This window comes from Saccopteryx leptura, chromosome 5 (genome assembly GCF_036850995.1).
Source record: "Saccopteryx leptura isolate mSacLep1 chromosome 5, mSacLep1_pri_phased_curated, whole genome shotgun sequence".
NCBI lineage: Eukaryota > Metazoa > Chordata > Mammalia > Chiroptera > Emballonuridae > Saccopteryx > Saccopteryx leptura.
The window spans coordinates 90,866,431-90,881,512 of NC_089507.1; the positions used below are offsets into that span (position 1 = coordinate 90,866,431).

The 15,082-nt window shown below is 42.6% G+C and overlaps 1 protein-coding gene across 2 annotated transcripts in view; it reads right to left on the minus strand.

Annotated features, from left to right (window-relative positions):
* The window catches only part of PAPSS1 (3'-phosphoadenosine 5'-phosphosulfate synthase 1), a 128,741-nt gene that overhangs the window by 51,016 nt on the left and 62,643 nt on the right, over positions 1-15,082 (minus strand). For both annotated transcript variants that reach the window (XM_066385519.1, XM_066385518.1), the window contains 3 exons: positions 13,287-13,398; positions 11,462-11,667; positions 6,463-6,598 (listed from right to left, as the gene is read on the minus strand). In XM_066385519.1, coding sequence (XP_066241616.1) covers positions 6,463-6,598; positions 11,462-11,667; positions 13,287-13,398 — 454 coding nt within the window. The remainder of the gene's footprint in view (positions 1-6,462; positions 6,599-11,461; positions 11,668-13,286; positions 13,399-15,082) is intronic.

Here is a 15,082-nt window from a genome sequence, read left to right on the forward strand (position 1 = left end):
CACCTGCTCACAAGACATATCCACTAACTGGTCTTCCCCCCACGTCCAGCCCCGCACTGCACCACAGCAGGCAGGGACACAGGAGAAACCAGTCTGGGGCAAGAGGAAAATTCCGTTTTAGATATGTTGTCCCGTGGCAACAGTGAAACTGGTCCTGTCCCAGGAGCTTACAACCTTGTCAGAGGAGAAGTCTCCATTCACTAACCAGAAAATAAATGCAAGTGCAAAGGAACACTATACAGGCAGTCCCTGGGTTACAAACGAGATAGGTTCTACAGGTTTGAAAACGTTTCAGTATTTATATGCACAGAAAGGTAAAAGTAAGTACTAAATTAAGACAAACATCTAAGTTGCATCTAATAGGTAAGTGTACCTGCTTTAACTTACATACAAATTCAACTTAAGAACAAACCTACAGAATGCGGGGACTATCTGCTCTTCAAGTGCATACAACAGGAATTAGATCTCTGCTTTCAGAAGGTAAGTCTGGCGCCAGTGTGAAGGATAAAATGATGGAAGAAAAACCGGGGACTGGATTCATTCGTTCGACCAACCCCTTCCTGCTCCGTCACATAGCATGAAACGCCTGCCAAATACAAAAGGCACTTTCCTGTTCTGAATGTTCCTAACCTCTCTACTGCTTCTGACATTTAAAACAAAACAAAACAAGCCCACGTTCCTCAAGACCTGCTAACCATGACACAACCTTTTCTATTCCATTTGCTTCTTTTTTCTTTCTTTTTTTAAAGTAAAAACCATGAAACACTGAAGAAAATTTGGGATGAAAACACCCACAATGCACTATCCTACTCAGCTGGCTTTTTCATTTTTTTTTTTGGGGGGGGGGGGAGTTGGTATTTTGCATAGTCTTGTTCTCCGTCTGCATACATTTTTACACAGTTCTGATCACAGATGCATAGTCATATGCATTTTACATTCTGCTTGGCCATTCTGGTGTGATCACCTGTTTCTGACATCTTAGAGGCTCTCTCAAAGCAACAGGGTTCATTGCTGGGTCCAGTGACATTCTTTCTCTACACACTCATTCCGGAAATTTACCCTTCACCTGGATCCAATTACTCTGTGCATACAGATGGCTTCTGTTAGGTTCATCTCTAAGTCCTGACCTTCCAATTCAGCAGTTTAAGAAAAGCATTACTGAAAACATTTCAATATATATTGCTAATCACTGCACCTCGTCCCCTCATTTCTTCCACCTCCAGTATTACTGCCACATCTCAAGCCAAACACAGGTCTAACCCCCAAACCCAGTCCTTTTGCTGTATTTCATGCCCTCCTAAAGGAATAGCCAGTAGTAAAGTTCCTGCCCTTTTCCTCTGGATTGGACACCATCTAGACCAGGAGCCAACACATTAGGAAACAAGCAGTCTGACCCTTTCTTTCCTTCCAGCAGTTGGAAGGGGAAGAGGAACGTGGAGAAGGTTCTTCTGAGCAAGTGTTGCTCTGTAACAGGGCAAGTAAACGGCAGCCACTAGCACTTCCTAGCGGGGGGCAGAGGGAGAGCACTCACTCCCTGGATAGTGTAGGACATGGGGTCGCCTGATCTAATAACACAGCATCAAACACTGGAGCGCCGAGCAAAGAACCTGGTCTGGACCCTGCTCTGCAATTTCTCCACTGAGTGCTCCTGGCAGGACTGTTCTGAGTAACAACTAAGGCGATGATCAAGGGCTCCTAAGCCCCGTCCCCCTTCTCCCAGCCTTCTGAGAGCGTGCTGAGCTCCCAGCCCACAGGCACCGCCCTGGCACGCATCCCAACCACTAAACCCAGAATAACATCTCCCGGCTTCCCCGCTTTCAACTCCTTCTCTTTAAAACTGTCCTACGTACAGCAGTAATTAATAAGTCTCCTCGTTCCAGTCTGAGTCAAGCTTTAGTATCTGCCACATTCTGTACCCCAAAGCTCTAAAAACAGGCACTTCTGCTTTCCCTAAATCAATATAGTAGCTAAACAAGAGAGTACTGACAATACTTCTAGAGTTGTTGGGGGGGGGGAGGTGAGCACATGCACATGTAATGTTTGTTTCTGTGGGAGTTTTCTGGAGACAACTGGAAGAAAGGCTTTGATCTCCCTGCCTCTCTCTGGACTGTCATAAATAACCAGTATTTCTTTTACTTAAACTGCTTATGAGGGAAAACTTTCAGTAAGACCTTGGCCACTTGCGTAAATATAAACATATTAATTAGAATTCTTCACAAACAGGTACTCTTAAACCTCAAAGTATGCAGCAATAATATGTTTTCCATTCTTATGACTATAAAAGATTTCAAATTAAATTAAAAATAATAATGTGGACTATAAGGCTTTTTGCCAACTAGACTGTGCTGTTCCCCATCCGTTTTCTGTCTTGGGCCTGCGAGCACACTGTGGTGCATGCGGGAGGTGGGGCGCTGCGTCCTGCCTCCCCCACGGGAGACAACAGCAGCAACCAGAAGCGGGAGACACACCTGCAGGAGCTCCTGCCCCAGCAGCACGCTGTCTCGGTGCCGTGACTCTGGCTGCGTCTACAGCCTGCAGCGTGCTCTGCCCCACACCACACGCTGTCTCGGTGCCGTGACTCTGGCTGCGTCTACAGCCTGCAGCGCGCTCTGCCCCATACCACACGCTGTCTTGGTGCCGTGGCTCTGGCTGCGTCTACAACCTGCAGCGCGCTCTGCCCCACACCACACGCTGTCTCGGTGCCGTGCTCTGGCTGCGTCTACAGCCTGCAGCGCGCTCTGCCCCACACCACACGCTGTCTCGGTGCCGTGCTCTGGCTGCGTCTACAGCCTGCAGCGCGCTCTGCCCCACACCACACGCTGTCTCGGTGCCGTGACTCTGCTGCGTCTACAGCCGGCAGCGCGCTCTGCCCCACACCACACGCTGTCTCGGTGCCGTGACTCTACTGCGTCGCAACCGGCAGCGCGCTCTGCCCCACACCACACGCTGTCTCGGTGCCGTGACTCTGGCTGCGTCTGCAACCTGCAGCGCGCTCTGCCCCACACCACACGCAGTCTCGGTGCCGTGACTCTGCTGCGTCTACAGCCTGCAGCGCGCTCTGCCCCACACCACAGGCCGTCTCGGTGCCGTGACTCTGGCTGCGTCTACAGCCTGCAGCGTGCTCTGCCCCACACCACGGCCCCTTCTCACGGCTCCCACTCCTTTGCCCAGGCTTCAGAACAGTCTCCTGCCCGTGTCCTTTCCAGAGCAGGCACACTATCCAAAACTGCTAGGCCCTGGCCACAACACTCCTGTGGGTTCCCTTAAACTGACCACCTTTCCTTAGACACTCACTTTGTTAAAATCATGTTCAGAGACTCACTGGAGTATGCTCTGATATGACTGACAATCTCTCTTCCCCCAACCTCAGATCACACTATCTCCAGCTCAGCACCATTTATGGTCAACACAGCCCAGTGCCTTCATAGACAACCTACCTGCGTCAGCCTCAGCTTTCTCATGTACCGTTCCCAGCTTTGCCTAAGACATCTAATGTCTCTAGCCACTCACTTTTAAATATACCTTTTAATTCAACAGCTCTACAAAGCTTTCTTAGACTCGTTCAGCACTGTGCTACCACATACTACCTTGAAAGAAATTATGTCAACTTTTTCCTTTGTAACCTGGACACCAGTGTTCTGTGTGGAATAAATACTAACTGGCCCTTACTTGGCTTAAATGAAATTCACTCTTTCTTTCCAAGATAAGTGGTCAACCGGTGACCAGTGATTCAAAGAACCTGCCATCCGTAACCATGTCACCTTGCAACCACTGATGTGGGTATTAAAGCCCTCTCACTCCTTCCAGCTACAGAATGGTTGGAACAGCAAAACTGATCACATCAATATGCACAAGACAACAGCCCACAAGTTCTTCTAACACTAGGGAAGAAGAGAGAAAGGTTAAAAAAAAAATTTTTTTTAAACCCTAGGTAAAAATAAATAAATATTCCCTGTTTCCTCTCCCCTGAACTGTTTCAGACACATCAGCAGAAGACTTATTACTGGTTTCCTAAGAGTGAACAAGAACTACAAAGGAAACTCCTCAGTCTGTTGCTTATTTGCCTGAGTCTAAAATGGAAAAGTAAACAAAATAACACTCCACAATCTTTCTTTTTTTTTCCCCCCACAATCTTTCTTGGCTAATATAAGGCTAATAACTGGCTCTCAGCTACTTTACACAAAGTTGCAACCATTCATTATGCAAAAAATTTTCTAACTGAACTAAAGAAGAGTATAATCCAGATGTAATATTAAAGTCTCTAATTATGAATGGTAATTCCCTGATAAAACTCCTTAACAATGCCAACAATTAATATACTGGCATGATTTTAAATGTGAATTCCAATTTTAGCAAAAAATTAAAGTAAATAAGGTTGTCTCAGCAAGTCCTCCATTAAATATGTTTCTATTCACTAGAAAAAAAAGAGAAATCTACAGGTTAAAAAAAAAGAAAAAAGAAAACCCTATCAGATGCTTCTGGTTGCAAATAAAAGAAGACCCAACTAGAAATGCCATAAGGAATTCAAGCATGAATTAGGTCTCTGAGTATAAAGTCCAGAGATAGAGGAGTCCAAGGTTGGATCAGAAACTCAAGCAGTGTAAGGTTCTCATGGATTCTCGTGAATACAAAGTGACTTCCATATTTCGAACCCTGCACTTCACATGACAGCATCCAGAGCACTTCCTCCTTGAAGAGAAGGACTGAATGATGGCTTTTTGTCCTAAGCCAGTTTGTTGGGAAAGGAATGCCATCACCGACTACCTAAAGAGTGGTCGATTCCCATGACTGGGCCCAGAAAATGTTAGCAAGAAACAAGACAAATAAGCTGTGATATAGGTTAAATTCCTGCACACGGAGTTGAAGCCAAATATTTGCTTCAAATTCAGAGGAAAGGAGTCAAGTTTGGAAGGGTCTGAGGTGAGAAATTCTACACTCAGAGACCCCACAGGGCCCCAGCAGGAACCACGGCTGAAGCAGGCCGGCCGGTGGGAACTCTGGGGCTCGGAAGAGTGTATGGCCTCCAGTTCCTGATCTTATTTTTAATATCAGAAAACTACAGTAAAGCTTAAAAAGAAACAGATACTCTCTTACTAACTTGCACACAAATACAGGTAAGACCAGCTTTATATTCACATAACAGCAACTAGGACCTTACCCTCTTACTAGTGCCAGGTACTGTTTACAGCGCCTTAGGCACCTTATCTCGTTTCACTTTTTAAAACAAAATCCTGTGCATTACTGCACCGTCCCTCACTTTTACAATGGAAGGAACTGAGCCTGAGAAACGAAGGCAATATCCCAGAACCACATAAGCACTCGGTGGTGAAGCAGGGACGCTGTGCACAGGACTCCAAACAACTGCTAGCGTCTGGGTTCACAGAAGCTGAACACGACTGAGGAAACGGCTGCTCTTGCTCCGATTCCCAGTCACTTGGGAGGGAAGCTTCTGGTTAACAAATACAGCATGGTGCCAGCTAGTTCCTTAAAAAGCAACCACATTCACCTGACTTTTCTCAGCCATCTCTGCCTGATTTCTACACTGAAAAAATATATATATATATTTTAAAAGCAGCACTAAAACCCTCTTGCTTAAATATTTCTATAGAAAGTGAGAATTAATTAGCACCATGATTGTAAGATTCTTCAAATTCTTCAGATCTTAAAAAAGCCTCCCCAAATCTACAATGAATGCTGTTCCCTCACATAGCACCTTGAACTTGTGTTAGCGAGAGAGAGTGGGTATACCAGTGTAAACGCGTCACTTACCCACCTCCATGTGAAAGACCTGCGAATAGCAGATACCTAATATAAGAAGCCTGCCCTGTAGTACTTTATAATATGTAATATTATAAAGAACAGTATCTATAGACTCTCTGCTCTTACACTCCCATTTCAGCCTACTCCAGAAATTTAAAATCATTATTAACTTACTCTCCAACAACCTTTTCTGCTATCTGTTTAATGTCTCTTTTCCGCCATAAGCTCCTGTCTTATTTATTAGGGATCTCAGCACTTGGTACTCTGGCTTATAAAGATGAATAACAAACATCTGTTGAATGAATAGCAACCATGATAAAAGTTCTGTTGTCCTATTACTTTCTATAGTGAGGCATTCCACTCATATACTATGACATTTGGAGACATAAAGCAGCACACTGATATGAGTGAGCACAGGAAAAAAAGTTCTCTTCAGCTTTAACGAGTTCTATAATAAGTAACAGGCCAATCTGTTATTAGCATCTATCTTCAACATTGTATACAAAATAATGTATAACATAGTATACAAACAATGTTAGATCAAATTATACCTTTCCTTACATATTCCAATTTCTACCTTTACATTTTACTCACCATTCTGTTCTACATAATTAAGTGTTGGGGGGAAAATCTTCTAGAACTTTCCCCATTAAGTAGAAACCCCAAATAGTCCCATATTAGATAATTAGGTCCATGTCGTACCAGCATTCATATCTTTAAACTTCTGCTTTAGCTCAGCAGGAGTAAGACGATACTGATCAAGACCATCATTCCAGTAAATTCGGTCCAAGACTTGAAGATCTCCTCCAATCAGCCAATCTCCTTGTTCCATGACCATCTAATGGGAAGAAAAAGAAGATAATTGTTTTCAACAGAAACCAAGAGAAAATAAGGAAGAACATTTCCCTCCTACAAGTTAACTACAGATGTAAACCTCTACTTTCATCTCACGCTCAATGGTAAATCTGTTTAGTTTACAACTGAACTGGGATTGGAAATACTATAGAAACAGAATATATTTTATCATTTCTCGAAGGACTTGTGAAACAACTATTACATTTACAAGCAAAAGGCAAACAAAACCAAGATGAATAATTACGACTTTTTAAGTAACAAAAACATTCTTTTCATTGTTGTTGTATGTTAATTAACAGAGAAATTTGTAACCCTGGGTCGCCCCCTATTTTGTGCTCTCCAATCCTAAACTTTTGAGCAATTAAATTAATTGAGTTGAACACAAAGTCACACCTTCCGATCTCACCACCTCAAACTTCTTACAGCTTCTCTCATCCTCGTTCCCTGCATCTGGGAAGAGGACATGATTTTCTAGGACATGTCTGCTCTCAGTAGCTCAAGCTCACCTTTCTTCCATGACTGCTTCGGCTCGTGTGCTAACAATGTACCTAAATCACCGCAGTCACCTCCTTCCTGGTCTTTCACTAGATGGTCTATCCCCATCCATCAAACCACTCATTCAATAAATATTTACTGAGTAACTGGTAGTATGTGCCAGAGCCTACACCAGGCATGGGAAATACAGCCGAAAACGAGGGAGAAAGAACTTCCTCTAATGGAGCTTCCATAACCATGACGGAGACAGGAGACACCAGAGAAACACCAGCTGGAACCGAACGTTACAGAGAAAATAAACAGGGCAATAGAATCTTGAACCTAGCATGCAGGCATACAGGAGCACTTAGGCAAATGGAGGCAGTGAAGGCCTCTCTGAGGAGGGGGACATTTAACCTGAGATGATGAAAAGCAACCAGTCATGGAGGGAAAGTATTTTAGGCAGAGGGGCAGCAAGACAAAGTCCTGGAACAGCAACAGGCTTTGTCTTTGAAGAACAGGAAGAAGACTAATGTGGCTAGAAAGTCAGAAAAGGTAAAAGCAAGCACAGGAACAGAGGCAGAGTAAGAGAGATCGGGAGTAAGAAGACCATGGCTGGCCGGACCAGGGAGTGGCACAGTGGATAGAGCATCGGACTGGGACACAGAAGACTCAGGTTCAAAACCCCGAGATCACGAGAGTGGGCTTATCTGGTTTGAGCAAGATTCATCAGCTTGAGCCCAAGGTTGCTGGCTTGAGCAAGGGGTCACTCCATCTGCTGTAGCCCCTAGGTCAAGGCACATATGAGAAAGCAGTCAATGAACTAAGGTGCCACAATGAAGAACTGACGCTTCTCATTTCTCTCCCTTCCTGCCTGTCTGTCCTTCTGTGCCTCTCTCTGTCTCTGTCACAAAAAAAAAAAAAAAAAAAAATACTACGGCTGGATCACGTAAAGCCAGCCAGGCACTTGGGTTTATTCTAATTCCAATAAGCAGTTTACTGGAGAGTTTTAAAGGGTAGAGTGATATTACTCAGGTCTGTATTTTTAGAAGACTCAGTTTGGTTGCTCTGAGGAGAATGGAGAGAAGGGGGTATAAGAAGAAGCATGATTCCAGCCAGGAGACAATCACAACAGCCTAGCACGGAAACTGGATAACCTGGGTGGTACTGGTGGGAGCAGAGGTGGAGCGTGGACCTCCAGCACAAGATGTCCAGGCTAAGCCCAAAGCACTACTTGGTGATCCTCTCATGCTCCCAACCTGCCTGTGATGACCTCTTCGTTCCTAGAAAGACGCAGTATAGTAAAACAGAACACGAAGACCACGGATAGACTTGAAACCTGACTCCTAACTGGTGTCTCCGCAGCTCTGGGCAAGGGGAACCCACTCTAAGATTCTCCAGGACAAAGAAAAACAGCATCTCTACCTCCAAGCTTCACGGTAAGGACCAAAAAAAATAGAAGTAGGGTTGAAACATATAAATAACATATAAATTGTTATTATGACCAAATGTCTTAAATTTGAGGGTACAACGGTAAGCCCTCCATCTTTCCAAGGTCCTCAGTCCCACTCGACAACCAGCTATTTCTCAAAGGCACTGACTGCTCCTCCTGTGCCCTGAGCCTGGAGGCCCAGTTCCCCAGCTCCCGCCTGTCCAGATTCTTCCTGTTCCTCGAGGTTGCAGACCGGGTACCAACAGCACTAACAAGTCTGAGAGATCACTCTTCAAAACAATGGTACAAAACACAAACAGCATGCACATTTGTTGAGTGATTAAAAAATAAAGGTCTCTTCCACCGAATTCACATGAAAAGTACCCTCTAGTGACACATGTTGTGGACCATAAATGGCAAAAAGGCATTGTAGATTCGAGGCTTAGTAAAAGGCTAAGCTCTCCCCCCACCACCTCCATATTGGCTATGATGCTGAGTATTTGCACCCACTTCACTTGCTTGCTTAAGTTGCTGGTAGCAATTTACATGCCCTTCCTCTCACCCTTTGTTTGTTCAGATGTTGGTTGATTTCACTTATGCATGGTAGGGAGATTCCTGCTTATGCCTTGGGAGAGTTCCTGTTTTAGCCTCCGATGTGTAACTTTGTATCAAGGACTTCCTTGATTTGCATATGGCTATATAATAAAGCTATCATATAGGGGCTATGGGACACTCGGATATTAGGATATTACCATCCGCATTGAAGAGTCCTCCCGATCCTATCCTTTCTTCTTAATGAATCTGTTTTCTTAATTCTGCATCGTTCTCACTCAAAACCCAGAATTAGGAGTTGCGCTGGTCTGCGGCAGACACAGGCTACACAATATGTGAAGCTCCACATATAGCAATCATTGCTGTCTTTTATGATTATGGGAGATGGCTTTGATGCCCACAGCGACTTGGGTTAAAATCAGACCCTCATCCAACCTATTAACTGCTTTGGTCTGGTCGAAACATCCCCTCTAGGTCCCACTTTCTCCCTGTGTACAATGGACATGCCATCCATCCTTCAGGTTTACTATGGGGCTCTAAGAATTGACATGAGCGTGTTTTGGAAACTATGTTACTTGTTACTAATAACTAGGACTTTTGTGTTGAAGGAATACCTGACACCATCACTAGTTCAATCTCTTTATTTTCTAAGAAAATGCATCCTCTGGTTTAAAAAGGTTATCACTTCTTTGTCCTCCACGAGACAATAAAATGAGATTTAGCAGATTGCCATGATCTAAACCAGGGATCCCCAAACTTTTTACACAGGGGGCCAGTTCACTGTCCCTCAGACCGTTGAAGGGCCGGACTATAAAAATAACTATGAACAAATCCCCATGCACACTGCACATATCTTATTTTAAAGTAAAAAAACAAAATGGGAACAAATACAATATTTAAAATAAAGAATGAGTAAATTTAAATCAACAAACTGACCAGTATTTCAATGGGAACTATGGGCCTGCTTTTGGCTAATGAGATGGTCAATGTCCGGCTCCATATTTGTCACTGCTAGCCATAACAAGTGATATGACACGCTTCCGGAGCCCTGATGCATGCATCCCGCATCACCGGAAGTAGTACTGTATGTGAGCGATGCTGTGCTTTGCATCCGCATCCTGTGCTCCTCTCACTGACCACCAATGAAAGAGGTGCCCCTTCCGGCAGTGTGGCGGGGGCAGATAAATGGCCTCAGGGGGCCACATGCGGCCCGCGGGCCATAGTTTGGGGACCCCTGATCTAAACAGAAATTTTCTAGGCCTGACCTGTGGTGGCACAGCAGATAAAGCGTCACCCTGGAACACTGAGGTCGCCAGTTCAAAACCCGGGGATTGCCTGGTCAAGGCACATATAGGAAGCAACTACTATCAGTTGATGCTTCCTGGTTCTTTCTCTCTCTCTCTCTCTTTCTCTCTTCTCTCTAAAAAGTCAATAAATAAAAAATCTAAAAAGAAATTTTATAAATAACCTACTATACAATTTCTTTTAATGCCCAAAATGTACTCTAAAACACCTAACAACTGACAGAGATTTAACTTCAATGGTAACATTTCACACATAACATACAAAATACGTGAGGCACTTTGGGGAGACTAATTATATCTCACCGCTTTCATACTGGAAACACAATGTTCCATTAAAAACCCAGACTAGCCTGACCAGGCGGTGGCGCAGTGGATAGAGCATCGGACTGGGATGTGGAGGACCCAGGTTCGAGACCCCGAGGTTGCCAGTTTGAGTGGGGGTTCATCTCATTTGAGCAAGGCTCACCAGCTTGAGCCCAAGGTTGCTGGCTCGAGCAAGCGGTCACTTAGTCTTCTGTAGCCCCCCTGGTCAAGGCACATATGAGAAATCAATCAATGAACAACTAAGGAACTGCAACGAAGAATTGATGTTTCTTATCTCTCTCCCTTCCTATCTGTCTGTCCCTATTTGACCCTCTCTCTGACTCTGTCTCTGCCACGCAAAAATGAAAACAAAAAACAAAACAAAAAAAAAAACCCAGACTAGATAACCCTATCCTGCCATGGGCTCCCACAGCACCCTGACCTCACGTCCTACCATCAAGTACATGACTGACGTCTCCTACACCATCAAAAGGTCAGAGCTCCAAGTGTGTGAAGACTGCTTGCCGTGTCCGTCAGCCCTGTAGTCCTAGCACCAGCACCTCGCTCAGTGCCTACTGCACAGCAGATGCTTAAATAGTTGAACAAATATTCATCTGGCCAAATGATAAGACCATAATCTCATCACACTAATCTATGATACAGTCTTGATTCAGCAAAATATTAACAGTTCCGATGTAGTAGCCGATATACAGGTAATATTCACATTTTTGGCGCAAACATTTGTAAATCAAGGTAAAATGCAGGAATGTCTGTACAAGACCTTGATGTAGGGGTGGTTCTTGCATGCCGTTCCCCACTGTCGGGCACAACGCTCCTCCTTCCTGTGCTCAAAAAACTCCGGATTGCGCAGAATAGCCACTCGGCGGCCCTCATACATCAGAGCAAAAGCTGTACAGCCATCCAGCCTTTCTTTATCTTCATGAGAAGCCGACAGAACTATAGGCACCGACAAGTTAATGACACCCCCTGCAGAGCACAAAAAAGCACACAGCTTGGATTACTCAACAGGTCTTCATGTCCACCTTCCAGTCAGTGGACACCGACAGTGCTCCGCTGGTGCCTGGCCCGGAAAACTAGGAGACGGGACAAGCAACAGAGGTTAAAAAAAAAAGAAAGAAAGAAATAGCAAAAATTGAGAACATCAACAATGTGTGTAGCAATACTCAAAAATACTCCTGAAACTGTCTTTTTGGGGAAAAAAATATGGTATGTAATCACAGAAGTAAAAAACAAACAAAACTGTGTAATAAGGAAAAAGTCAACTGGTTAAGTGTAACATCACCTAAAATACAGTGAACATCTCTAATTTAAGAATAAGATAAAGAACTATCACTCAGGGCCTCTTCAAGGAAAAACTTAAATTCTTGTTGATAACTAACCTTTTGAGTGGCAAGATGGTTAAATATACTTGAGTATATTGGAGCATTCTTGAGACAGGAAGACAAAAACACCCAGAAGGCTTTTCTGTTTTTTGGTTTTTAATCAGAATTGAACCGATGTCAGCTATCATTGGCCAAGAAACAAAAGCTGTAAGGAAATCAGTTCTCCACGAAACCAAAATATGTTCCACTGAGGCTAAAGGTACATTCTCAGTTCCCAACCTTTCAAGCTCTAACAGTTGTTTTCTTCTACTCATTGTGTGCAGATTACAGAAGTAAAATGCACTCTCAAATTCTTCTATAAACCTTATTTACATACCAAATAGAAACCATACTTTTTTGGGGAATCAAGGCATGACTTCTTTGATAACTGCATGGCTGTTTTAAAATTACCACCACTAAGTAAAATTCAAAATACAAAATTAGTAAGTAGATCTGCACCAAACCCAAGACTAAATCATTACTCTGGACACAATCCACAAAGACTTTACCATTAGTCCAAAAGAAGAAAATCAAAAAGCAATATTTAATCCTTATGTTCTTGTGGATAAAATTTTCCGAGAAGATTAGAAATGACATTTTCTAATATTCATTTCACTTCCCCAGTTAAAAAAAATCATAATACAGAGGATATGGTAGCAATTTAGTAGGGTTCTGTGACATTTAACAGTATTTTCTTTAAGGTAACAAATTAATCTTACCAACAGTATGCAAAGTTTAAAGATAGCTGGATTATAATTACTATATAATGAACATCAGTTTCTTTGGCATTTTTGTGGGTTTTTTTAGTGTTTTAAAAGAATACGCAGCATCCTTTTAACCACTTATCTCAGGATTCCTTCAACTTGGAACCCCTGGCACCTCATTAGAATGCTTGGCTTAAGTAAGCACAGGCTTCAGTATAGCAAACCTAAGTATGTGCACTTTTCAGGGAGATGAACATGATCAGGTGGACATGGCACAAGGAAACTATTTGCTTTTGAATTCATTTTCACCCCTAAACTTCAGGTTTTCCTCCTCCTCCTGCAATAAATCATAGCCAGGAAAACAAAAAAAATTGAAAAGAGATCTCACTATCCACTTAAATGTCCAGTACTGATATAATTTAAGTCTTATCATAGTACCTTCTTTAAATGGTACCACCATCCCTGCAGCTGTGCGATCTCTCTTCCACACACAATGTGCTAGTGATGTAAAAGGTCTTACCATCCAGAAGACAATCAAAATGAAGACACTGCAAGTACTCCCTCTCTCTCATAAAGCCATTCAGGGGGGTGGCCCAACCTTCGGCCAAAACCTGCACCCACTGCATATCCACCTGTCAATGAGAAAGGAACACTGTCTGTCTCATACACTTACAATCAAAAGCAGTAATGGCCTTTAGGAAATTAATTTAGAAAGTGATGGAAACAAGTATCTCAAGAATGCTTACAGATTATACAAGTCTAATAAATAAGGGCAGTAGAAAAATACACATTGCTCCTAGTAAGTTCAGATAGCACTAGGCTTGCAAGCATTCCCAGTAAGGACAGCATCTCCTAAACCAGAGGTTCTCAAACAGTAATATGTATAAGAAAGTACTAGAAGCTTGTTAAAATGAAGACTGCGTACCCCCCTCCATTTCTGATTCAGTCATTTTGCTGTAGAGCCCAAGAATTTGTATTTTTAACAAGTCCCCAGAAAATGCTAACAATGATGTTTGAAAACAATACTTTAACCACTGTCCTAAACGAAAACCAGATAAAAATACCAAAAATAGCCCCTCCCCAATGACAGAGTACCCTGCATTTTGCAAAGACTGTATCTAAACTTTAAGATTTGTAGTATATCCATTAGAATGTTAAAGAAATGATGATCGATGTTTGTTCGTGTAAGCTGAGTATGCTCGTTTTTAGCTGGGTACGATCCATACCTAACAGGGCATTCTCAAATGAAAAAAGATGAAGCATCCGGCCAAGTATTATGTAGTAAGATGTTGCTTACTATTTATTTCCAAAGTAGGCTGGCCAATGTGTTCCACTAAAAAATCAAACTCTTCTTCAATTCACAAGAAAAATTATGGATATATTCACGCACCAAGTTGTTTTCATCTTATTAGTATTTCCTACACCTTTGATCATGGCCACTATTTCTCTATATTAGATTCCAATTCTAGATGGTATCTATTATGGATTAAATACCGGTGTCCCCCTGAAAATCACACGACAAAGTCCTAACCCCCAATGTGAATGTATTTGGAGATGGAGCCCATGAGGAAGTGATAACACTGGGGAACAATTTTTTTTTTCATTTTCTATTGCTTGAGGTTTTAGAACTGTTTCTATATATTTATACATCACTGATTCCAAATATGAAATCAGCTTTTTGGTGCATACTCTAGTTTTTATGCAATTTTAATTTATTTTTGTTACAGTTAATGGCATGCATTGGTTTTTCAATTGGAGTTAAAGGGTAACAACTCTTGGATTGAACATAACCACAAGGCAATTAATGGTTTACAAACATCACTTTTACATAATTGTAGTTGTTTTTAAATGTAAAAAATTATTATCTGATGAAAACACCCTCCTATTTTGTTTTAAGATGAATCATGGCTTCTTCGAGTAGGCGTCAATGTAAGAATAGTCCTGACACCTTCTATTATATATGTGGCTGTTACACACTTCAATGTCAAAGGCACAATATTTCATTATTTGTGACACGTGCATATATTGCCTATTTTCAGCGGCTCCAACTGGTTATTCAACTCATCTGCGAGAAGATTATAATGACATAAAAATTGTCCTCGACTTTCTGAAGTATGAGGAGCATAACTGGATCATTTATGTGGATCTTAAAATGGTAAATTTCCTGCTAGGACAACAGAGAGGTTTCACGAAGTATCCTTGCTTTCTGTGTTTGTAGGACAGCCAAGCTCAGGAGAAACACTGGACACAGAAGGAGTGGCTGAAACATGAAGCTCTGAACATAGGGATGCAAAATATTGTGAATGAACCTGTAGT